The sequence below is a fragment of the Scardinius erythrophthalmus genome, assembly GCF_964197995.2.
Source record: "Scardinius erythrophthalmus genome assembly, chromosome: 20".
Lineage (NCBI taxonomy): Eukaryota > Metazoa > Chordata > Actinopteri > Cypriniformes > Leuciscidae > Scardinius > Scardinius erythrophthalmus.
Genome location: NC_138240.1, coordinates 12,489,321 through 12,515,736, shown reverse-complemented (window position 1 = coordinate 12,515,736; position 26,416 = coordinate 12,489,321). Strand labels below are relative to the sequence as shown.

General features: G+C 37.4%; 1 protein-coding gene across 1 annotated transcript in view; it reads left to right on the top strand.

Annotated features, from left to right (window-relative positions):
- nphp4 (nephronophthisis 4) overlaps positions 1–26,416 on the top strand; it is a gene marked incomplete at its 5' end in the record, with an annotated part of 186,049 nt that overhangs the window by 144,423 nt on the left and 15,210 nt on the right. Inside the window, 7 exons of the mRNA XM_081348752.1 lie at positions 3,204–3,395; positions 7,619–7,809; positions 11,280–11,440; positions 14,404–14,584; positions 19,044–19,175; positions 23,580–23,794; positions 24,556–24,782. Of these exons, the coding sequence (XP_081204878.1) occupies positions 3,204–3,395; positions 7,619–7,809; positions 11,280–11,440; positions 14,404–14,584; positions 19,044–19,175; positions 23,580–23,794; positions 24,556–24,782 (1,299 nt within the window). The remainder of the gene's footprint in view (positions 1–3,203; positions 3,396–7,618; positions 7,810–11,279; positions 11,441–14,403; positions 14,585–19,043; positions 19,176–23,579; positions 23,795–24,555; positions 24,783–26,416) is intronic.

Below are 26,416 nucleotides of genomic sequence, written 5' to 3'. Positions count from 1 at the left end.
AGGCTATTTCTGTCGATTTTTACTCAACTCAGTATAGCAATACAGTTTGCTAAAACATCATCATTCATTCACACAGAGACGCAATTTAAATTTAAACTCTTTTTGCGAGCTGTGGTAAACAGCGCGCATCTCTGCGGCTGCCGTTCATTCATTCACAGAAACGCGATTAACTTGAGAAGGAAAAAAACTTACTACATATTCGGATCCTCTCTCCTGCAATACCCGCACTCTGAGGTAGATTATCCATTATTAATATTTCTCACAGCGCTGCCAGATGGTGTAAACACGTAGGCTACAATGGTCTGAATAAACTTGTTTTCTCGAGCTGATATGGGGGCGTTCACAGGATTGCGCGGATTGCCTCAGTAGTTTGCGTTTGAATAGCACGCGCTCTCCGTGGGCGGAGTCACATTACCTTTGAATTAGCTCTAATGAGCTCGACTGGGATCGCTCTCTTTTAATACAGATTTCACAAGATGAGAATATTTGTTTTTTATATAAATTACCTCATTTAAAAGCATAGAATTCAAGCTTCATGTCTGTGTATCTGTATGTCTGTTTGACTGAGTATTCGCTGAGTTACAGTTCATTTTCGGACGCGTTTCAGATTGGTCTTCACTGAGAGAGAGAAGGCAGAACTCGCATCACGTTTATTTTTCTTTATTTGGCAAAAAGCACAACACTTTGTTTTTATTGTGCGTATACACAAAAATAATACACATTTAACAGAATCGATTGATGTATGAAACTTGCTTGTAATTTCAAAGTCCACAGAGCAAAATTAATTTCTTTTGAACTGAACTGAAAAAAAGCGAGCTGGTATCGCCGGCGATACCGTCGACCCCAGGGGGTTAAAAGTGGCAACAGTTTTGCTGAACTGTGAGTTGAGATGGCCATTTAAAATCTCAGGGCGTACAGAGTTGTCATTCAGGAGCTGTTTGGTGTCTGACCAAAGACAGTTAACAGGCCAACATTATCTTCATCTGGCCCTGCAGATTCACAGAGCGCAGGGGACCAATGTGTGCCACTTAAAACTTTATTTAAAATAAGAGTTCTAATTTGAGTCAGTTGTCGTATCTGATTGAACCCTTTAAAATTAAATTTGAAGTCTGAATACTCAATCAGGTGGAATGAATTAAGCTCTTTCATTTGGACTGGAGGTGAATTTAAATAATATTTTTTCCTATGTGAGGGACTTTAATTGGTTAGATTTACATGTATGTGTTTTCTGAAGAGCTCAGACTCTCATGGACAAGGACAGAAGTGCTTTTGATTTCCCTAGGATATTATAATGAAACATTTACATAACAAAATCTCTTGTCTCTTATTCAGGGTTTTTTAAATGAGTTGCTGGTTATGAGGACAAATCCCACTGGTCTGTTGTCATTACGAGAAACCAAATGTCCAACAGAAACTAAAAAGACCAGATAATTTGGTTTTAAAAGACATTTAGACACAATAAAAAAAAAAAATAAAAAAACATTTTTAATTAATACATTTTTGTAATTTAATCATGCCCACCAAACTCAATTGTGAAATGTATTGCTGTGGACTGTATAGGCCAGTTATAGGATAATATTTAATCAATCAATAAATCCCATTTTTGTAATGTTTATGTAATATTCTCGTCTTCCCCAATACTATTTTTGAATCATTTGTTTTTATTACTTAATCAGCATATCATGTAATTAATTAAATATTTTTCACCGATTATATATTAATAATGCATATGAATTAAGTTAAAGAAATGATTACAAGACTGTCTCTCTTTCAGTCTCTATCTGCCCTCATCTTTCTTCATGTCTGTCTCCCTCTATATCTTTCTTTCTTTTTTAGTCTTTTTTTTCCTGTTATGTGTGGATCCTGGTAAGAATATATTGGGCGGACGTGTGTGAAAATAATAAGCAAGGACTATTAATGTGTAATGCAGCAGAAAATTACATGATCCATAGGTAATATTATATTCTTCTTTGACTGTGGCAATTAAAAGCCTCTGGTATAAGTGTAGGCCTAATTACTGTCTCCTAATTAGTTTTTAGTCACTGGAAGAACATATTAAAGTCCTGCTGTCATTACGCTCACATATATTTTCGCTGTTCTGTAATGTTGGAAAAGCTCTCGTTAGGAGTTCCTAAACATAATTCCTAAATAAACGGCTTCAGTAAAGGGGAAATATTTTTACTGTATTACTCATAGAGATTACATGCAGTACTGTTTACAGGGATGCCAACATGTTTTATGTATGTGTGAATGTTTATGTGTTTTCTGTATATGTTTATGTGTTTTATGTGTATGTATATGTACTGTGTGTGTGTGTATACACGAGGAGGTATGTGTCAATGCAAATTGCAAAGGAAAGGCAGGTTTTTTTCTTTTGATTAAAAATCATGACGGTTACAGTTTGATAGATTATGAGATTATTAATGTTTATTTGAAATAATATGCATCAATTTTGAGATCATGTTAACTTAATTTGCTTTATTTGCTATCTATGAGATTTTGTGTATATATCATCCATTTAAAATTTCATATTATGCTGTACAGTTTTGCCCGACAGCTGTTTTGCCACCCACATTTTATTTTATTTGCTGTTTTTGCTTTCTCTTGGTGCAATTTTCTTTCCATGTCTTACAGGACATATTTCAAATGCTTTTATCTTTGTGTGACAATGCAAGTCTTTCAAGAAAGTAAACATTTCTGAAATCTTTCAGAAACTGCCTGATGCAAGCCTCTCAAAACTGTGTATCTCATCTCGTGTGAGATCCCATTTAAGATATCACAGCAGGACATATTACCAGATCACACCAGAGGATTTTATAGTACCCTTTAACATGTGACACAGATCATGCTGTGGATAAAAGGGTTTTTTACAACATTGTACATGTGACATATTGTGAAGAGATACAGAATGTTCCTGATAACGCACAGTAGGCTGCCTGCCACATGTTGTCTTGACAGCACTTGGCAGCTTCAGGTGTGTGTGCAGTTACAGTATTGTGACTGAAGATCAATGAAGCACAAAGAACTGAAAAAGGCTCAGTAAGGCAGGTGTTCAGTAAGTAAATGAAATGCTTAGGTAATTGAATGTACTGGAAAAAGCTACTACATTATGTAATGCTTAACGTATCATTAGAAATGTCACATACTGCATATTCTACTGACAGCCAATTTTTAGCTGTGCATATGCGATTTCTCTATCTCAGCTCCTCCAGATCGACCTCCCGGAGATCTTTGGCCCAGCTCTTCTCCTCTGGTTTTCCTCAGATCCTGGACCATCAGAACCAGGTGGCTGAGGTTTTGGATCCTTCTGAGCCTGTCAACTTTGACCTCCAGAGAGAAGAAGCGGATCATCTGCAGGCCAACACTCTCATCCTGCAGTTCCTGGCCTTTACCAGGTATGTTTGATGTCAGGACAGTTATTTTTCATAAAATTCTAAGTCCAACTGCCAACTTGTTTGTTGGTGTTTGTCTGTGCAGTGTGAATCGACATGTAGACCTGTCCAGACAAATACAGACATACTGGAAATGAATGTGAATGTTGAATTTTTTCTAACATCATCTGTCTGGAATAATGTAATTTAAGTACTTTATTAAAATAAATTGTTTATTTCAGTTGGTAATTTGTGTATTCCAGGAAAAAGTATTCAAAACAATGTTTGGGAAAAAAAGCTGTTATTGAAAATGTAATAAAACTGTATAATAGTATTATGTTGTAATATAATATAGTAATTTTAGTAATGAATTGCAATATGACTTAATCTGCTTAGAAAGATTCACTGGTCTGTTATGGAGCAGTATGTTCTAGTCTACAGCCTTTGCGAGCAGTGCTGAAACACTAGCTATCAAACAGGAGATGTCAGGTCCTTTATTTCAATAGTAATGCAGCTCTTCAAGTTCTGGTTTAGGGCCAAGCATCTCTGGCTAACTTCTCTCCGCCCTCAATCAGCCAATGTCCATATATCACACAAGTATTGATGCTAACTTGTCCACATAAGAAACGGCACTTGTCAAGTGTGCTTGTGACAGATTCGGGCACCTCTCTGTTCTCAAATCAGGCATTGATAGATTTAAAGCACACTCTCCCTCTCTTTCTCTTGTATTTTCTCTGCATCCCTCTTACTGTCAGGTTGTTGTATTTTTCAAATGGGAGGAGAAGGTGATATATTTCTTTTCGGCCTTTTAAAGCCTTGAGATCCATTTATTAATTTATTATTAGGGTTTTAGGGCTAATCATTTAACACATTTCATACAATGAAATATGATTAATTGCACAATTTATCTTAAATCCTTTTAACGTATAAATTTATCATATGGTTCCCAAACAGGGGTTTGTGAGTTGATTAAAAATACTAAAAATTAATAACATCATAAAGAATTGTGGGGAAAAAAATAAAAAATATGGCTGTACAATTAATTGAAAAATAAAATTGAAATAGTTATATGGCTTAATGCTATAAGTAAATTGCAAAAGGCTACCATTTAGTCTATCACAACATGTAATTTTTTAAAACCGTAAAGCCCTATACTTTCCCTTGAGGTTCTCTTACAATGCTAGTAAAGTTTTCTGCTCAAAAATCATATTTGAGGAAAAAACTAATATTTTCAACCCTCATGTTTGAAATTATCTGCTTTTAAGGGATGGTTCCTTTAAGGCTTTTTATTAAACAGCCACTGTTATGATTGGCTAATGTCATTGCATGTTAAAAGTATCTGTAAATAAAACTGTCATTTACAGACACAGCATTATGAAATTTTGTATTTACAGTTGGCATTGTAGTTGCGTCCATTCCAATGCAGTTGGCTGCTTTATTTTTCTACAAACGTTTCTTTGCAAAATCTCCATTGCACTGTGTCTTGTTTATAAAACCAAATGCTCCGAACAAAACATATAATCCTCCAACATTAAAAATGAATCCTGACCTTCTGAGGTCTGTACAGAGATGCATACGAGCTGTTTAAACAGGACGCATCGAGGAAAACGTTCTTTTACTCTTCCGGTTGTCCTGTCAGCCGACACAAGCGCGTGGAGTATGTCAGAAATTGAACGGACATCCAATTTAGACAGCGTCAGTGATTATAATGGGTTCTCTTTGCTTTTGACATCACAGTCGCGTCTGGAGTAGACAATTATCAGCCATTAAGCGACTGAACACAAATGAGTGGGGCCTGTGGTGTGATGATGTAAAACTATTTGTTGATATTTTGCTCTTGAAGCAATCATATGCAAATGTATTTGCTCGTGTGACATCACAGATATCAAAATACCCAAACAAGCTGAATTTGGAGCTTGGTTAGAAGGACGTATTAGGTTTACGAAACTTGCAGGATGTTTTAATGGTACATAGATCAAGGGAAATTTGATGTGATGTCATGACCCCTTTAAAGTGGCAGATGTAATAGCTACAGCTTGTGCTTATGATAAACAGAACATTGTCACTTTGATAGGTCAATAGATTTTTAAATACTCTCGACTGGAATGCTGTTGGAAACTTCTTTTTTAGCGCAATTTTCCACCGGACAAAATTGCGCTTGTTAACTCATGATTTTTGTTCTGTGCATCTGTGCGCACCAATCTTGCACTTCTATCTACTCCTCAACCAGACCACCTAGAGACTTCGGGTTTTTGGTATTATGTTAAGGAAGGTCTAATCTCGGGAACGCACCAAAAAAATCCAGGAAAAGATTTACTATCTCTTAGTGTTGTGATCCCATGAGGTGAGAAAATTGCGCTAAAACACTCACTGAGTTTTTATTACTTGTTTCTAAACACACAGTAAGAAACTTGGTGAGTCAGCCGACATGACTTAGCCTTTTGGCTTTTAAAGGTAGATGGAAATACCTGAATACATTTTCTCTTTTGTAAAGGAGAAAAACTGTTTGGTTTATCTTTTAAATTAATCTCCCTTCTAAAATACACAGTTATTGTACATTAGTGTGTTTCTTAGAAATCTCAGTTTTCCCACTCATCATGCGGAGCTCTCCATCCCTTTGTTTACCAGATGAATACTGATGTGAAATCCTCGCATAGCTGCAAGGCCTATTCTTTTAATTGAGGAATTCAAGTCATTTGATTGGCTCCGAGGTCAGAACTGACATTTTGAGTGAATAGCACTTAAACTCTAGAATTGTGATGTGATCGCGCTCAGTGGGCCTGCCAATTGTCCGCACTAAATAGTTTCTATCCTTATCTAATTCTGAGTGATTGATTGCTAATCTTCCTCACAAAGAGAAAAGAAAGCAATCATCCCTCCCTAATCTGTCCCTCCATTTTAATTCATTCTGCTGAGGATGGAGACGAACTCTTCACATTACCCTGTCAGCTCTCAAATGTCACCTAGGACTTTGATTAATTCATTTATATCCTTTCATTTAATTATTTATATGTTTTGTTTATTCTCTTGCTCGTGTAACAGCATGAAGTTGGTTTTTAGACCTTCAGGTTTGAATGTGTGAACCCATCGCCCCTGAGCTCCTAGTGTTCTCTCAGGTGCAGAGCAGTTCAGTGATGGATGGTTATTGCTTACATAAAATGCAGTGGACCATTACTGGCTTATTAAATTGATTTAAAATATCATGTTTTTAAGGAAGTTGTTTCTCCCCAAAAGTCCTGCCTTACCAAAAAAAAATAAAAAATTTAATGTTTTTTTCTCTTTAGTGAAAGAGCCACAGTGCAATGAATTTGCAAGAAAGTTATTGATTTTGCTTTCAGGAAATGATGAAGTTCCACATGATTAAATGGGAAGATGTGTTTTATGATTTACCTGCTCTTTCTGACTTCAAGAAACATTCAAGCATTATTATTTCAAGCTCTGGTACAAGGATACTGTTTTATTATATTTAATTAAGTGAGCAGTTTCAGTCAGACATATGTTCACCATTAACTTTATTAATGGCAGCACTAGAATGTGTCAGTGTAGAGCCGTGATTGCATATTAGGTTTAGGTTTATAACTTTTTCTCCCGTTGAGGTCCACATTTATTTATTTTTTATTAAATTTTTTTGCTATATATTATAATATATTATATTTTTTATTTATTCCATTGAGGTCCGCATTTTGTTTTGTTCTACCATAAAAAGAAATTAATTTATTTTGTGTTTGAGTACATTCATCTGACTGATGACAGAAGTATAAAATATTTTAATGAAGTGAGAGGGAGTTTTTAGTTTTGCAAGTTACTGTATGCTTTTTGATTCATCGTCATATGACCTCTAACCATTTAAAAAAAAAAACTTTAAATCAGTTACTATTGATCTGGTTGAAAGGAGTTTGTCATGCTGTGCCTCAGACAGATTCTTCATCGTAGTGTGCCTTGAACTGACTCTCCATCATTGCATCGCTGATAGTGGTTCTTTATGAAGGAGTCACTCAGACTGGCTCTTTATCATCCAGTCACTGAGACTTGTTCATCATTGTGGAGTCACTCAGATTGATTCTTCATAACAAAGCGCCACCAAGTGACTCCTAATAATGGGGTACTTAGACTGACTCCACACATAATATTTCTTTCAAGTAATTTACAATGTCCTCACTGATCCAATCGCATCTCAACGTATGTCATCATTGCTTTTCAATAATGCCACATTCCCCAATGCCAATCAGTTATCTGTTTCTTCATAGGGTCCCTCAAACTGGTGTGAATTCAGACTGGCCCAGCTCTGTCCATTTCACTTTCCAGCTTTACCGCTTCCAGCCTGTCACCACAGAACGTCTGAAGCTGCTTGAGCCGGAGAGGAACAGCAAGCTCAAATCCAATCCTCATTACCCCTGTGTCCTCTCCCTTATCAACAAGGACGGCTCACCTAGCTCTGGTATGGTTACCATCCTCCTACGAATGCTTTATGATTCTGCTCAACACTTTTTATTTCACTTGTTGTCTTTTGTTTTAAAAGAATCTTTGCTAATCATCTGAAAACAAAGGCATATTTACTGCACTCATCAAAATTGCAAGCACAACCTTTTTGCTCTAATGAATTTGATCAATGTCTGTAAACATTTATAGCGGTTTTAACTGCAACACATGCAGTGTTTTAGTGAATAAAGCTCTAAAAAATGAGCAATTATAGTTTTACAGCTTTCGGCCAAAGTCCAGTAATTGCTTTTAAGAAGGAGTCTTCATACACAGCAGCCTGCTGAGGAGAAGTGTAGAAACGGCGTGACTTTGTGATGAACTTGGTAGTGCTGAGAAAACAGTTTTGGCTCTGTCGGTTCGTATGGCTGCCAAAAATACTTATTACCTGCCCCTGATGTGAGTTATTTTTATCAATAGTTTCTCACAGACTGGCAAAGGCCGATAATTTAAAGCACCTTAAAATGTTGAGCTAAGAGCACCTCAAGTGCACTTTTCCCATAGCCACACTGGGGCTTTTTGCTATCATGTTATACCATGAAAATCTTGGCTAAAACTCAATGCATTGATTTATTTATGTTGAGAGCAACTCCTTGACTGAAAATCTGTGCAGCAATTTTACCACTTGTTGCAATTTTTAGATAAACTATCCGATGAGGTGGAACATACATACATGACAGAAGGATGTGTCTTTCTCATAATAAGTAGGGAACCTCTCATTTGCCTGCAGTGTACACCTGAGAAGAACGAAGGAATAGGAAGGAATACGTTAAAGATAGAACAAAGGTTGAAGAGTAAGATAGATAGGGTGGTGGAGGAAGAGAACAGAAGAAACGAGACAGATAATGAGAGAGTGACAGAGCGAGAGAGCATAACGGAGAGATGCAGGGGTACAAGAGGATCAGCTCTAACATTCTGCTTTTAGCCTTTTTATTTCAGAAGAGACGTAATATCATACATAAAAAATACATCTAGGGTGAGTGTGCAAACCTTTAGCAGGGACCCTGTTACACATTGTATAAAACTGAGTGTTGCATTTTAAGCCTGGCCTATAATAGCATTCTGTCTGTCTGTCTATCTATCTATCCATCTAACCATCTATCTGTCTGTCTGTCTGTCTGTCTATCTGTCTGTCTGTCATCCATCCTCATTGCAATTCTCTATCCTTTTTGCTACCTCAATTCAATGTAAATTTTAATTCATTAAAGGCACTCAGTTTAGTTCTCAGCCCTGATATAGAATGCATGTAGAACCACATTAATGTATTTACATACTTTGTTTTGATGCTTACAATGCAGAGATATTAAAATAATGACCAATTATGTACAGTGTACATTGCATGTCAGTTTTAGTTAATTTGAATGGGCGACAAACAATGAAACATTTACTTGTCCTTTATCTTTCTTTTTTTTCCACAAAAATTAGTTTGAGTAAAAATGATGATTGTCTTGCAGACCCCCTATTGAAGACCCCTGCTATAAGGCGTTAAAGCGTTATGCCACAGTGCACAGAACTCAGCCCTTAGACCCACCTCTGGCCCAACTATACAAGACAATGAGCCATACAGTGCCATAAAGATTACAGGCTGAATGATGATGATATTGTGCGGAAGGCCTTTTGATGTCTGTGGAGGGAACATCTGTATCCTGTGGGATATGATGCTGTTATTGTGCAATTACTTATTGTTGCATAACATCTTCTCATCCCAGATTCTCAGCTGAGCATTGCACTTCTCTTCAATGAAGAAATAATATTTTTGGCTCTCTGCCTGAAGTAGCACAATGTAAAAGCAACATCCAGTTTAACATTTTGACTTCATTAAGCATTAGTGTTGCATTTGCTTGTTTTGCTTTGCCACGAATGAAAATGCATACAGGGTTTGTTGTGTTTATTTGTGTTCAATTTCGACTGTGCTCAACCTGCTTGACCCCATAAATCAGGCTTCAAATCCAGTCAGTCTACTCAAACTGCTGTTGTTCCCATAAACACACGTCGCCAGAATGTCCTTGCTTAACTCCATACTGTTTGTTCTGGATCTTTTGGCAGCATTTGATGCTGCGAACAACAAACTATTGATCTCTAAGATGGTAGAAATGCTCATTTCTAGGTCAGTACTTTTCTGGTTTATATCCTACCTGAATGACAGTAGGTACCAAGTCAACTGGAAAGGCTTACATGCCTTTCTCCACTGGGGTCCCACAGGGATTGGTGCTTGGACCTTTACCACTTTCCTTTTACACTAGGCTGTTTGTATACTCTTTAAGGATGCATTAAATTGATAAACAGTTACAGTAAATACATTTATAATTGAAAGAAAAATATTTTTACACTTTGTTAAAGTTCCCCCTTTTGATGATGAACAACATCAAGCTTTTGATGTTGTTTATATGTCTATGTGGTGTTTTTAATTTCATAAGTCAACACCATTGCTGAGTATTTTCTCCTTAAAACTGCAGTGAATCAAGGACAGTCTCAAAAACGTTTTCTAGGAAAAAACGTTTAAATATGTCTTTTGGGTGATCAAAGATGAGCTTTAAAAGGATACAATTATTGACTACAGGGGGACTTTAAGCAACACAGCCACTTTCAAGTAATAAAAAGAAGAAAGGTTTCTTAAGTACCAATTGATTCAAATATTGAACTGCTTAATATTTTTGTGGATTGTGTATTTTTCATCACAGATATTTTTCAGGATTTTTTGATGAATATACAGTTAAAAATAACACCATTTACTTGAAATAGAAATCTTTTTTAAAATTATAAATGGCTTTCTTGTCACATTTGATTTATTTAATGAATCCTTGCTGTGGCAAAAGGTTCTACTTAATATTTTTGTTTTCTTTTTCCTCATCCAGACTATAGACATTTCATGGTTAAACTACTGCACTTCCCTTTTTGCTAGTCTGCCAACATATCAACATACTGTACATCAAAAAGCAGCCTTGCACTTCTTTACTCTTTTTTTTTTTTTTTTACACGTTCCTTCCTCTCTGGCCTACCAGTATCTACCATACATCCCTTCGAGAACATCAATAATGCTTCCTTACACTCCTTTACACTTGTTTTTCCTGACTTTAAATCACGGCACAGGTCTACACTAGCAGGCAATATTTTCTTGCCCCCTTCACATGAAGCCCAGGATCTTCTCCAGCTTTGCATAAAAACATAAATGTTACTGCAGTGTTACCCAAGCACTTTCAGAATTGATTACTGTCATCATTTTAGACACGGGGAAATGTGTGGGAACATATAGAAAACATCATCGCCTGCGGCACTGCCAGTGTTTGATATTCATGACTGACAGGATGTGGTGCGTGCAAGAGGATTGTAGCTCAGAAATATATATGTAAATTTCCCACACATTTTGCTTGGTGGCTAAACATATATCAGTATGGTTCTTTCTTCTTGTACTTTTATTTTCCTCATACTCAGGTTTTCCTGGTCTGCAGCTGCAGTACCGAGTTGACCCGCAGTTCCTCAAGCCAGGTGAGCGGGGGTGGTTCCTGCGATACCTGGCGCTCCACTCCCTGCAGATTGATGTCTGGGACAGTGAATCCTTAATGCTGATTGGCTCAGCTGCTGTGGAGCTGAAGGTAAAATTACCTATTAGGGTCCAAAGTGATCTTTTACCCCTTTAGAATTAAGTTCCAGCCATAAAAATTTTAAGCAGCCATGAAAATGCATTTTGCATTGAAAATGTCTGTGGGTGATTACTGTATTAATTTACTTTATTAAAGCTTACAAGATTAAAGGGTCATTTCACCCGTGGAGACATGAATGTGTATTGAAAGTGGGTCATTTATGTAGAAGAAATGTGAAATTATTTTTGAATTTGGAGCTTTCTAGACTGAGAAAAGCCAGAAAATGTATTTTTGGCTTATGTGGATGAAAGACAACAACTCCCAGAATGCACTTGCTTCGCTGCCCTACAAGGCCACTCCCAAGCCACGCCTACCGGTAAGACAGCGCAGTTGAGAACAAAAACATCAAGGCAAGGCTAGGCTACGAGTGAGTCTCCGTGACGAGTTTGCCCAAAATGTCCGGGATTCGGCTTTTGCGTTCTACAGTCGCCATTCATCATGTTTACTGTGGCGAGCAGGACGAGGCTGAGGGGCGCGGGAGAACGGCGCGAGGCCGGTGGCGTGATTACTGACGACCGACACCTGTGAGGCACTGTTCTCGTATCTCGCACGGAGGAGCAGGTATTTTCTTAGCAATGGTAAAGCACACATCAACCGATCACGCCACCGGCCTCGCGTCTTTCAACCGATCACGCCACCGGCCTCGCGTCTTTCTCCCGCGGCGCTAGCCTCGTCCTGCTCCCTGTATTACTGTGATTACTGATGAGCGCGCCTGTGAGATGCACCGGTCTCATGGGCTATCTCTCACGGAGATGCGGGTATTTTCTTAGCAATGTTAAAACGCAAATCAACCGATCACTTGTTTAGCATTCATGTAAACATTACATTCAGATTCACCAATCGGGGTGAATTCAGTTAGATTGAAACAAAAGGTGAGCATGTAAACAATGGATGGCGACCGCAGAAAGCAAAAGCTGAATCCCGGACATTTTTGTCGATCTCGACGTCCGGGAAATAGAGTATGGTAACCCCTACTACTCAGCTTTCTTCGTCCATGTTTTCTGCAGGTTTCTGCCGTTGAAATCAAATGCACTCGCACTGATCTGTGATAGGTCTGTTAGCGCATAAGGTCCAACCCCCTATGGGCGGGTTTGAAAGGGTGGATCTAGTGCTTGTAAATCCCCCCCTCTTACACTTCCTCCTACAATGACGCAAAATGACGATTTTTGCGTCATTGTAGGAGGAAGTGTAAAGAGGTAAATACAGATTTCTCTCGTCTCGGGGGAAAATGAAAAAATGTTGCATGACCATTCAATAGTATGACTGGGTTTCTAACAATGCAAAGCTTAATGCAAATGGGTGAAGTGTCCCTTTAAAGTATTAATTTGCTTTACTTACTGACCCCAAACTAGTTTGACTCGCAAAAGTTTGGGGTCTGTAAGTAAAGTAAATTAATACTTTTATTAAGCATGGATGCATAAAATTGATCAAAAGCGACTTTTATAATAAAGAAATTTATAACGTTACTAAAGATTTCTATTCTATTGTTGTTCTCAAAGAACCTTGAAAAAATTTATCACCGTTTCCACAAAAATATTATGCAGCACAATGCGATGATAAATAGTAAATTTTAAAATGTAAAATTCTTGTTTGCACCAAATCAGCATATTAGAAGGATTTTTGAAGAATTATACTGTATGACACTGAAAACTAGAGAGTTGGCTGATGACAATTTAGCTTTGTCAGGAATTACAATTTAAAATATATTAAAATAAATAAAATGTAAGACAATTTTACAATATTTCAATCTTCCCTGTATTTATAATCAAATAAATGCAGCCTTGGTGAGCATAAAAAAGACTTCTTTCAAAAACTTTACAAAAATCTTACCTACCCCACACTGTTGCATTCAATTTAACTCTAATTTTATGTTTGGCAAGTGTTGATTTTGAACCCTGACACCCTACAGTAGATATGAGTAAAAAAAAAAAAAAAAAAAAAAACATTTTAATTTTCAGGGTTACTTGCAAGAAAACCATGATTTTGACATTATCTTGATGTCAGAACTGTTACAAAGTCAGACATGTGCTCACTGAATAAGCTGACAGAATGCCAATGAAGGCATTTACATGACCTTACATGTTGTCAACGTATTTTCCATAAGGTCATGCATGTAAACACACAAAGACTCATTGTACTGCACACCAAAATAAATATTACAATAACCCAACACACCCCACACAAACCATGACAAAACAAAAATACAACATAACTCCAAATACTCTGCTTGGCAACAGCCTGTTAGTGTATAATAACCCCACAAGCCATACTTGAATTTTGACACAGGTACAAATACTGCCCTCGTTAATAGCCAAACGGAGCTCTCACAGCTGTTTAACTCAGACAGACAGTCACCCTGCACATCGAAACCTTTCTGCGGTATTCATTATTTAGTGTGCTCAGATGGGAGTGTCATGTCGAAATTATGAAATATGACACTCTGTATTTCATACCTCAGGACACCTGCGTCTGTTAGATCTCGCCACCGCAGGTCTCTTGGCTAGGGCTCTCATCGATGTCAGCTGTTGAATAAAGGTTAAAACAAAACAAGACCAGAAATAGATACAATCACATCAACATAATTGGACTGTTCCTCTTTAGCATGGATTCTGACCTTTTCAGAATGAACAAAAGGTCCATTTGCGCTTCAAACACAACCACAAGGTCATCAGAAGTTGGCATTTGTCAGTAGCCTGCAACATATGTCTTTGCTGCTAGTTATTTTTGTTTGTCTTTTTGTTTTACATGGTTAGATCAATAAAATTGATTCAGGGACCATGAAGAATTGCCTTTTTGTTTAGCACATTTCTAAACATTCAAATTGTTTAGCACATTTATTTTTATAATTAATCACACTATATTTAAAACATTACATTTACAGCTTTAATATTGATGTTTGTTGTTTACTCCCGCAGCATTTGCTGCGTCAAGGCCGTGCGGCTGTCCAGGTGAGCCATGAGCTGGAAGTGATCACTACTGAGTACATGCAGGATGCCAAATTTGCCAGCAGGCATGACAGCAAGCACAGCGCCTCTCCAGCCATCAATGTCTACACTACTGTAAAAGGAATTCTGCATTTGCGGCTTGGAAACGTTGGTAAGGATAATGCGCTAACCAGCTGTAATGTGTATTTTTTGATAGCTCTACTATTATTCTACTATTCTAGTTTGATATGCAGAGACTGTTATAAGAAAGCCATTTGTAAGATTATTATTCCCTGCAAAGTTTAAATATTGGTTTGTGGTGATATCAAAACATGTCTCTGCTTGTCAGGGTTGTTTGTTATTCAGAATTTAATTGAAAATTTGAAGGAAGGTAGCAAACTGTAACTAAAATTTGAATTTTAGAAAGTAGAAGTAAAATGATTTTTTGGATGGATGGATGAATAGATGGATGAATATATGGATGGATGGATGAATGGATGGATGGATGATTGGACGGACAAATGGATAGACAGACTCCATTTCAGTGATAATGGTAGTGCAGAAATTACTCACTTTGTCTTTAACTTTAACTCTGAAAATTTCAAGAAAGCAGCTCTCTTAGACGTCATTATGGCATAAGAAGCATCTGTCATTAGTGACCTTAAACATTTGAGTTGTTTTCCACTCCGAGCCGAATCAAAGCTATTCACAGGCTATCTTCATGTTTATCTGCTTAAGCTCCTTCTTAGAGGCCCAGTGAAAATGCAAGTGTTTCTTGATACCAATCAGGTTTCCTCTGTCTCTTTCTCTCAGTGGTCGGAATCAATTAACTCATCCAAAACGGGCAAATCAAGGCAAGCTCAAAAGCTGCTCAACACCATATCTCAATCTGGGATTAATGCGTTGTCCAATGTCCATTTATTTGAATCCTAATGAGTGGTCGCCATTAACAAGAGATTGAGGTTTACTCACTAAGGCTTACTGAGATGTTTATCCATCAAAAGCACCTCAGAGGATCAAGTAGGTCAAAGCAAAGACAATTATTGGTCAGAGGAAAGCGGGATTGGGGAAAAAAGGCTGTTATTATGTACATGCAAATGTCTTTTGAATAGCTTGATCGGTCCATTGAATACATTCCATCAAGTTTTGATAAGCTGGGACATTGTGAGTTTTCCGCTCTGGGTAATGCACATGGATTGATGACTTAATTCATGATCCCACACTGTTTCGAAATGTTCTGCTCAGATAGGACATGTCATGTCGTTGGGAATTAATGAAGCTTCTTTGTAATTGGACTTATTGGAATTATTGGCATTGTCATATGTTAAAAAGCAATGGAAAAGCTCCTAATGAAATCCTCTTTAATTTCAGCTTGATGCGAACAGACAAGTGGATAATTGAACACAGCAAATCCACATAAAAGAAACAGATAACTTAATTGAACAGGTTAAACATCATCTCTGAATTCAGAGAGTTTTGGTGCATCTATCAAAAGCTTCTCACAGTAGCAACAGGCTCTATCACCTCCGGATTCTTTATGCCTTTATACCGAGCAGAGAGAGACGCAGGTCCAGATGGAAGGGAAAAAAGATTAGGATTTTATAATTCGCCTGCCTCTGGCCCCCACGCTGCTCATCTGCAAACGTTTGATAAGCGTGGCGAAGATTTCAGCAGAGAAAAAGAGAGATGGGGAACAGGAGAGAGGAAAAGAAGGAAAGAAAAATCGCATTTCCTCTTTCCTATCTCTCCTTTCATGGTAAGAAATACAAAAAACAATAGTATACATTTGCAACAGGGACCAAAGTAGACTTCTGTCTATCTCCTCTAAAACATAGTTACATTTAGAAGATAAGAGAAAGTGCATCCTAATGGAAATCTCATCATGTGCTCCACTACAGATAAAAGAGCTGCATGTTTGAATGATTTCCAAAGCTATAGAAATGTATTCTGCAGGGTAAATAGGGGTCTAATGGAGGCATCTAAAGATAATAAAACGCCCAACCAGCAGGTATAAAGTTATCGGATTCACTGAGGAAGAACTGGATGATATTTCAGATGTTTTGAAGGATTAAACAACTTGCTAATGTTTTGGACGCTCAACAGTCCTCTTATGGATTTGTACAGCTGTAGGGCTCACTTTGGATCACAATATTGTACAAAATCGTTCTGGGTTGTGTACAGTATGTGCATGAAAGGTTTTTCTGAACTCTTTGAAAAGTTAGCGAATTTGAAAAAAGCTATGAACTTGAGAAATCTACTCTGTTGGTTTAAGAACAAACTTCTAGAGACTACATTCCTTAAGATGTAAATTCTTTGAAATCGTCATCTTTAATATTAATGCTGTTTTCTCTCAGAACAATCCAGCAAACCCCTAATTTGTTCAGCTAATGCTGATGTGATTTAATGCAGTGTTTTGGTTGTGTAACAGTAGCCTACAGTATGTGAGGGATTTGTGAGAACTACTATGGATTTTCTGCAAAAATTGGCCATAAAACTTGATCTGATCATTAACTAAATAAAACAATAGACAAAAACAATCTGTTTAAGAAATAAATCATCTTCATTTCATCTCATTCTTGTATATGCCATAGACACGTCAACAGAGATGTTCCATAGATTTCGATAGACTTTAACAGATATTTTTGGACTCTTAACATCATTGAATCTTTGCCAGACACCCACTCTTATGTAGAGTAGCAACAGTGCTGACCTTTTCCATTTGCTAATAGTTTCTCTAACTGTGTACTGACAAACTTCACAGCTTTTAAAGATACTTTTATAACCCTTTCTTTAACGTTATGCTTAGTCTTAGGCATTCTGAGATCTCTTTCGTCTAAGCGGGCATGGTTTACATGCGAATTGTGAATAGCAAACTTTGTGGTTTTTTTTGTAGGGCAGCCTTATCTTGTCTTATTGTTCAAACTCCAGGTTAACTGACTTCTGACTCCAATTAGCCTTTAGAGAATTCATTAGCCTACAGATTCACCCCTTTTCCCACCCTGCACTGTGAATGTTTACACGTTGTGTTCAGTAAAGACATGAAAACATAATTATGTGTAATTTATTTAAGTAGACTGTGTTTGTTTGCTTGATGATGTGTATAGATCACATCAATTTACTAATTTATGCAGAAGTTCATGGTAAATTATATATTTGTGTGTGTATATATATATATATATATATATATATATATATATATATATATTAATATATATATAGTTACGCAATTTTTATCTTATTTTATTCTTTTACCCTGTTCTAGGCATGAAATTCTGACATGCCATAAAACAATTATTTACATAATGTTATAATAAGATCACACATAAAAGTCTGAAGTTAATTTCAATGTTTTTTTTGATTGATAAATATTCACTTATCACTGCCTGGGATCAAATGCAGTGTTCTTTGGTGTAACACACACTCGCTCAATCACCGTCTCAAAACACCATCATGCTCTTAAATTAAATACTCTTCTTTAAATGCTGAATGGAAACATTTGTCTCTGTTTGTTTTCTTATTGGCAAAAGAAGCGTGTGCTTAATGTGTAGATGTCTGACTTATGTATCCATCTATTACTGTTTTCATTGAAGTTTCAATCAATCACAGGCAGTGCCCTGAAACACGCACCCACTCCCACCTTCAATCACCCTGTTCTGTGCCTGACCTTTTTCTCAGACTTGTAATTACAGCTCTCACCTGTCAGTAATCACAGGTAAAGCCCATTGAATGTTTGGGGCGGTTGATGCTTGTTGTGAAACCCATGGGAGCAAAGCACTTATACTGCAGTTTAGACAATTCACTGCCTCTCAGTGCACAGCAATCATAGTTGAGAGATAGAGAACCAGGAAGGTAAGGGTCATTGGCCAAGGAGAATGCTCCTAAACCAAGATTTTAGTTGTTCTGTATAAGTATTGTTTTTGTTGTTTTACTTTTCACTCCTCCGCCTATCCTAGCATTTCTCCCTGTTTAACATTCCTGCCTGTCCTCTTTGACCACAGAACGTTTCTCATTGCAAAGCTCCAATCAATGCATCTTCCTGTCGCATTGTGTCGGTCGTCATCAATGCACCCGAATGACAGCAGTGCCAGTCTCTCTGTGTGAATGTAATGCGTTCTGTGTCATATGTTCAAATCAGCTAAAGTTACAAGCAGAATAAACACTTCTCTAATGGTAAATCTATCTCCTCAAAGTCTGTCTTTATAAAATACAGATTTATATAAAAAAGATTATATAATGGATTAAGTTTGTATATAAAATTTATTGATGATTATATTTTAAAAGGGGTATATTTTTAACCTCTATGTGGAGTAAAGATTTATTGTCTAAGGACATGTTTTACTGTATATACATTAAATATGTATTTGATACATTTGTTTGAAGAACATTCAGTTAATAATTTCAGATTAAATCACATTGTAAAGGTAGTTGTTTTCAAAAATAATGGCTGCATCTCTGAATAATCAGACCATGTTATCACCCAGAATGTTAGGAACAAAGAAAATTATAGGTAACAAAACCATGTTCTGAAATGTTTTTTGTTTACGTTGACATGAATGTGAATTGAATTTAACCAAGCAAAACTGATTTGGAATGAGCTCAATAAAAATTTCTTGGATTCTTCTTTCCAACAGGTGGCAGTGTGTCAAGTTCCCAGAGTTCTTTGGCTCTTCCTCCATCGCTCTCCCATGTGGTCCAGCCCAGTGATGCCTCTCGGGGTTTTGCGGGAGGAAGTGTCCCTGCTTTAGCGGTTCTCCAGCTTAACGGTATAGCACATCATCTCTCTAAAGCACCAGAGCTTGACTTCATATCCCCAGAACTCAAGAGCTCTGCAATTCTGGAGCTCTAGAGAATTTATAAAAGTATATCATATGGGATTTGCTGATAATTCCAGAAGAGGATTTAGCTTAGAATTCCCTTATCTAGTTGTAGTGGCCATTTTTATTGATCTTTTCTCTCTTTTTCTCTTATTACTGCTTCATTTTAATGACAGCATTGCTAGGATAAGTCTTTTTGTTCTGATCAACAGAGGATCACAGTATGATAACATATGGAAATGTAGAATGCAAAAGTCTTCGGAGAAGACAATATTAGTCTTTTCATTACCTTGTTATGAAAGACATTAATTCTCAGGCCTGAAACATGAGAATAGCCTCTGAATTGCATATGGGTGATGCTGTTTTACAAAGTTAATGTGCGATCTTGCACTACTGTAGCGGAAACAAACCTGATAGACCTTCAAATATTGTGCCATTACTCTGAATGTGCTTTTACAAACTAACTATCCTGCTTCACAGGATTGTCTTCAAAGTTCTTCTGCCATGACAGTATAGTTGAAAAGACATGAATTCGACATTACAAGATAACTATTTACATTAATGCCCATTATAGAATATCTTTCAGTAATACTGAGAATGCTAAATGTATTTATGCATTTATGATGCATTGTGAATTGCATTCTGACACATTTTAGAGTGTAGTGATGTGTGAAATCAAACCTGCATAGTTAGAAGCATTTGTGTTCAAGTACTTGCGTAGAGCTGTGGTTATACACTGGTGGGTTATGACCCCTAAAACGGATCTTTTCTGATTGGATAAACTCTATAATCATGCATAGTTAGGCTAGAATAATAATTACACTAGTTTTTGCTAGGAACGAGATAACATTCCTGTACTTTTTGTTGATGACATTACAGACCGTACTTCACCTCACACTGCAGCTACTTTAAATATGCAGTGAATTTATGGATCTATAAATGTAATAAATAAGAAAAATAACAAAATCTCATATAAACATTTTAGAAATATTTTTTTTTTCACATTTTGTTGTTGCTGCCTTTTGTTAAACTACTTTAAATTACTTTTTTTCTACATCAATCTAAACTTCATTTCACCATAATGAAAAAGCAAAAAACTGATTTGTGACAACTTTTCAAATTGCTAAAAAATAACAAAACTAAGTATATAAGTATTCGCACCCTTAACTGCGAATTTATCTCAGGATCATTCCAATTTCACTTGTAGATGTTACTACAGTTTGAGTGGAGTTAACCTGTGGCAAATTCAGTTGAATGGGTATGATTTAGAAAGGCACACACCTCTTAATAAAAGGCCTAGCAGAGCAAAAACCAAACCATGATGGCAAAATAACTGCCTGTAGAGCTCAGAGATAGGATTGTGGCACGACACAGAACTGGGGAAGACTACAAACAAAAATTCTGCTGCATTTAAGGTTTACAGAAGCATGTAGCTTCTCCTTAGTGAAGGCACATGAAAACCTTGGAATTTGCAAAAAAAAAACACCTAAAGGACAAGATTCTCTGGTTTGATAAACCTCAGTTCCAAGCATCATGTACAGATTAAACCAGGCACTTCTCATCTGAGGAGAATAATAACAATTGCCAAATGCAGATGTGCAAAGCTTGTCACATCATACCCAAAAAGACTTGAGGCTGTAAAGGTGCTTCAATTAAATACTGAGTTAAGGGTAAAGATAATTTTGCAATGTGCTTATTTCAGTTTTTCTTTTTTAATAAATTTGCAAAGTTCTCACAAATGTTTTTTGCTTTGTCATTATGGTGTATGGAGTATGGATTGATGTGAAGAAAAAAAAAGGTAATTTAATGTAGTATAACATAAGACAGCAACAGAAAAAGAATGTGGGGGAACAAAAAAGGGAAGGGGTATGAATACTTTCACAAGGCACTGTCAGGTGTGGGGGTTGAGGAGATGAAGCGAGGACTCAATTGCAGGAAGATGGGTTTTTATTCATCAAAAAATAAAAACAAAAACTACCCGAGGGGGAAAACATGACTTGACTCGACTTGATTAGATCATAGGAAGCACACACAAGGGTAACATGACATGCAAACGACAACAAACCAGCACAGGACTGCAAACACAGGGAGAATAAATAGGGAGAGCAAATGAAGCAGGTAACGAGGCAGGACAGGTGGGGTAAATGAATCAATAATCAGGTAACAAGGTGGGCGGGGTTAGACAATCAACAGGAGAGCACATGGCACAAGGAAACACATGACAAGCCATGTGCTCACACCAAACATGACAGAAAACACAAGCACATGGCCAGTAAAACAAATCACAAGCCATGTGCTTACACAAAACGAGACATGAACACGCAGCTAATGAAAACTAATAAGCCACGTGTTCACACAAAACATGACAACATGAAAGCACACAGCTAGTGTAAAACACAAGCTTTGTGCTACACAGCACAAGACAAAACATGACATGAAAGCACACGGTCGATGTAAACACAAACCGCGTGCTACACAGGGCACAACACACGAGAACGAGCCAAAGCTCATCCCGTACGCTCACAACAGAAAACAAACACGCGGAACACGGATGTCCGATTTCCGACACAGAGCCGAAACCAAACTAGACCAACTAGAGATTTTAAGATGATGATGACGATAGGAGCTTGTGTGAGTGAATGAGATAAAAGGTGCGTTCCATTCGACAGGGTACCTACACAAGTGTTCACTGCTCCCTACTCCCTAAGCATGGTATATCAGTTGAAGTGGACTTCGCTGACAATAACCGCTCATTTGGAACACCTTGTAAACGTCAACAAAGAAAGTCAACGACTTCACAGTCCACTTACGGTCGAATGGAACGCACCTAAAATATCATTGAGAGATGACAGAAGTGTTGCCGTTTTTGATAGATGCAGTATATCCAGAAACATATACGAGTCAGTATACAGTGTGAACAGTTCTGCTTCTCATTATGAATCTGTGTGAGAATTAGATCAGTGTGAGAAAGTAGCTGCCATCCGATGAATTTCCAAGCATATCGCGAAAAACACTGCTTGAAGTGTGATAATGCACAGCCGCACCAAACAGACATGGAGAGTGATATAACCAAGTTTAGCGCTGTCGTTTCAAATTAGTTCTTAAATTTAGCTCTTAATTAGAGCTTTCTATTCACACCAATAAATCACCTAGACAGTTCAAACATTTTCCTGATATTTAATTCGTACAAAGACTTTGATTCCCGAACTAGTTCCTTTAAGGCTCAGCCATCGCCGTCACCAGAAAAAACTTTTTCCCAGCGTGGGCCAATCTGGAGGCCAAAACCCGAAAGTGTGAAATTGACCTATCCCTCCATATGTCAGCAAATCAATATGAGCGCTGAAAAATGATGACGATGCATAACAACATTTTATTATATAAGCTTTATTTTACACCTCAAATGACAAGGAATTTATAGTGTTAATTCATTAAAGAGTCCATGAACTCATGCTCTCAAACGGCTTGCATATGCAGAACGTTCGCAGCTTATATAGACGGCACGCCTCTGATTTATGTATGTATGTATGTGTTTGTTTGACTGTAAGGACATTTTTCACTTAATGTTCCATATATAATCTCATCCTGAAGCAAATCTTGTTGAATGTAGAGTATGTTTCAGGCCTCAGTGCTTTTGTTTGAAATGTGTTTGCATGTGTGTATAACTATCCATTCTGGTTTATCTGTACACTGAAGAGCAGACTGCCAGTGACTGTGGCAGACATCAATGCCACACAATGTCAATTCCTGCAAAGATAGCTGAGACACAGCCAGTGAAAAATAACACAGTGGCTCCAACATTTCTCTGGGCCACGAGTGGGCAGTTGCATGAGGGGTGTGTGTATGTCAGCCTGATGAGATGGAGATAAACAGAGTGCTTCAACATGTTCTTTATTATCACAGAGAGGCCTTATTGTCTCCAGTGCTATGTAGATCTCCCCCTCTCTCTCTCTCTCTCTCTCTCTCTCTCTCTCTCTCTCTCTCTCTCTCTCTCTCTCTCTCTCTCTCTCTCTCTCTGTAGGAAGGAATACAGTGGGAATCTAGGTTTAGGGAAAAAACACTGGCGGGCTCTTTTTTATCCTGCGTCTTTTGATCCTCTGTCGTTCTGTCTTCATTGGCGTTAAATCACAGGATTATGTTAGTTGTGATGTTGAATCACATTGAAGCGTAAATCTCAGAGCAGGTATATTTGAAAGCGGGTCTCATTGGGTGGGAGGGATAACTGGAAAAGACGAAGATGGATACGAGGCCAAATGGAGGTTGAAAAGTGGCCCCCGAGGAAGTGAGGAAAGAGAGCATGTGTGTCTCGTAGGGCGAAAGACGTTGTTTATGTGTGTGTATATGCATGTGTTGCAGCGAGCAATGCCAGACGAGCCCGTCGATTGCCAGAAATTGACAGCGAGCTGGCCAGACTGCTACAAAGCACCATGAGGGAAGTGGGTGGAGCCGCACTGCATCAGCAGGACGAAGTGAAGGAAGTGCGCCAGAGGAAGATTGACAGAATGGCAGCTGTCCGTCAACATGAGCAGCTGAAGGCCACACCCCCTTTTCAGGATAACGCAAACATGACGGTAAGAAAGAAGGACAGTTTTCTGTTGAGCTGGATTGAAAAACTGTCTGATAGCATGAGCTGATTGACGTTCTTTACAGCTGTGCACCATGTGATCCTGACATTTGCTCCAAAGTCAATATTAAAGGGATAGTTCACCCAAAAAAAGTATTTACTCACTTTCATGTCATTTCAAACCCATTAGTCTTTGTTTCTTTCAATGATTCATTGATTCAGCTCGGATGAGCCATTTGTTCACTAATCTGAAATCTCCTGAATGTGTCAAAGTGAACTAGAGCAGATCTATGAATAATGAGTTAAATTTTCATCTGTTCCTCTCACAAGGGTCATATGGGACACTTTTGTGATACTTTTATTGTGTTTTTTGAAAATTTAAAGCTTGACAATTCTAGTCCTCCTTCAATTTCATTATTTGGAAAATAGTGCCCATGATATTCTTCAGAAATTCAACTTTTATGAAAGTCATATGGGTTTTGAAATGTGTTAGGGTGACTAAAAAATGATGAAAATGAAATTTTTGTGTGATCTATTGTGTTCCTGTCGACGCATGAGCTTAATTTTAGCTTAAAAAAGGAAGCAGCTGAAACTGTGCTGCATTATTCACCAGTTCCTCCCACTCTGTGAGAATGATGAAACCCAAATTCACTCTTACTTTCACTCTACAGCCTGTCTTGCCAGGCTTCAGGCAAATCACTTTTATTAGTTTCTATGTCTTTTTGGTGCAGTTTTTCAACGTGTGAATTTCTTTGAAAACTGTTTTAGAGGCATCGGACCGATCGGGTGCAGCATTCCCGTGATCTGCGTGTGATCGAGGCCTATCGTGAACGCTGTAAAGCACAGGAGATCACCAACATGCTCTCTCAAGCCATCACTACCAAACACACTCTGTACGCCACACTCGGAACAGCTGAGTTCTTCGAATTTGTGCTCAAGAATCCATTCAACATTTCTCAAACAGTCACCATTGAATGCGATGACCCAGAGCTCAGGTGAGATATGCATTTGAATGCAGTAGATCAGTGGATGTCAACCTTTTCAGGCCAAGCAACCTTTAATCAAATCAGAACAGTGAAATACCATCTAATCAAATAGCACATTCACATTTCTTTTCTCAAAAGCTTAAGGACTGTGGGAGCCACATCATATCATATTTTGATAATTCATGTAGTTAAATTATGGTGCAGTAAGACCCTATGGTGCAGTAAGAGAAAAAGACTGGCTTTTTTCAGATCTGTGAATCAGATCTATTAGAGGAAATGTCTGGAAAACTTAGACTGGTTACATTATCAATATAGTGTTTAAACCAGAGTTCTGAATCCAAAGTCAAAAGCAGGTCACTTTTAAAGCTCACCTTATGCCAGCATCTAGATGGCACTCGCAGATTTTGAGGGCAAACAGAATACTATCTTGCCTTTTTTTTTGATCATTTCACTTTTTTGCTACTCTCTTTTCGCATACATTGGACTAAAACTTTTCGCATACATTGGACTAAAACACAGACTAAAACTGTGATTTGCACACATCAGGAATAATGTTAATCACTGTCACCAACACTCAGCTGAAAATGTAAATTCTTATCAAATCCTTCCAAATCTTTGACTTTCTTTCTTATGTGAAACATAAAAAAAGAAGATATTTTGAAGAATGCTTCAACTGTTTTTGTCCATACAATGAAAGTTAGAGGAGTTGAAAAAAAAAAAAAAAACATTGGACAAAACATTTATTGTATAGACAAAAAAGAGACGTTTTGTTTTTTAACAACTTATTTTGTGTTACGTTTTGCTTCATTAGTTAATGTTTTGCATATTTTCATTTCTCATTGCCAAATTAAGAATGTGGGTTATTTTATTTTATTGAATATTTTATTTTACTGACTCTTAATTAGAGAGATAAAAGAAACTGAAATTTGTATTTACTGTGATTTCTATCAGAATAACATTGTGATGAAACTTTTATTAATAATTATTTGATGAGAGTGATGTGACTGAGTTTTTGTCTCAGATTTGTGGATACTACAGTACAGTAATTTTACCACTATGTGCCAAAAATAATAATTGAATTCATTCTCAGTACAGTATGCATATACCCAATGAAAACCACTTTGATGTTAATATCTACATACTGTAGTAAGCCTATACTTCAATCATATGCACAGCAGGCACTGTGTCCATTCAAAGTTCAAATAAAGCCTTTGCCTCTGGCATTACAGCCCTGAAAAAAAATAGATCAATGTTTAGTTCACGTGTGAACAGCCTTGTTTGAAATGAACATCTGAATGAATGAGTTTTCCTCAGCAGGGTGTTTCAGGGGCCAAGAACTTCCCAGGGGGTAGGAAAACAACACTGAATAAATAATCAATTCCCCCATTCAATCTTATTTTAATTGCTGCATGATGTTAAATATCTTCCCCTGTCCAGATTTTCTGTGTGCACATCCAGGATTATACCACACTAAATATTAGTTTTCTGTAGGCCATAGGCTAAGTCCACACACTCCATCTTGATAAGCAAAAGAAAGTGAGACAGAAGTTGAGAGGGCGAGGTGGAATAAATTACGGCATTAATTCTCCTGCATCTCTCAGCCTTTAATTAGGAAAGACATTAGTAGCCTAAACTCCACACAC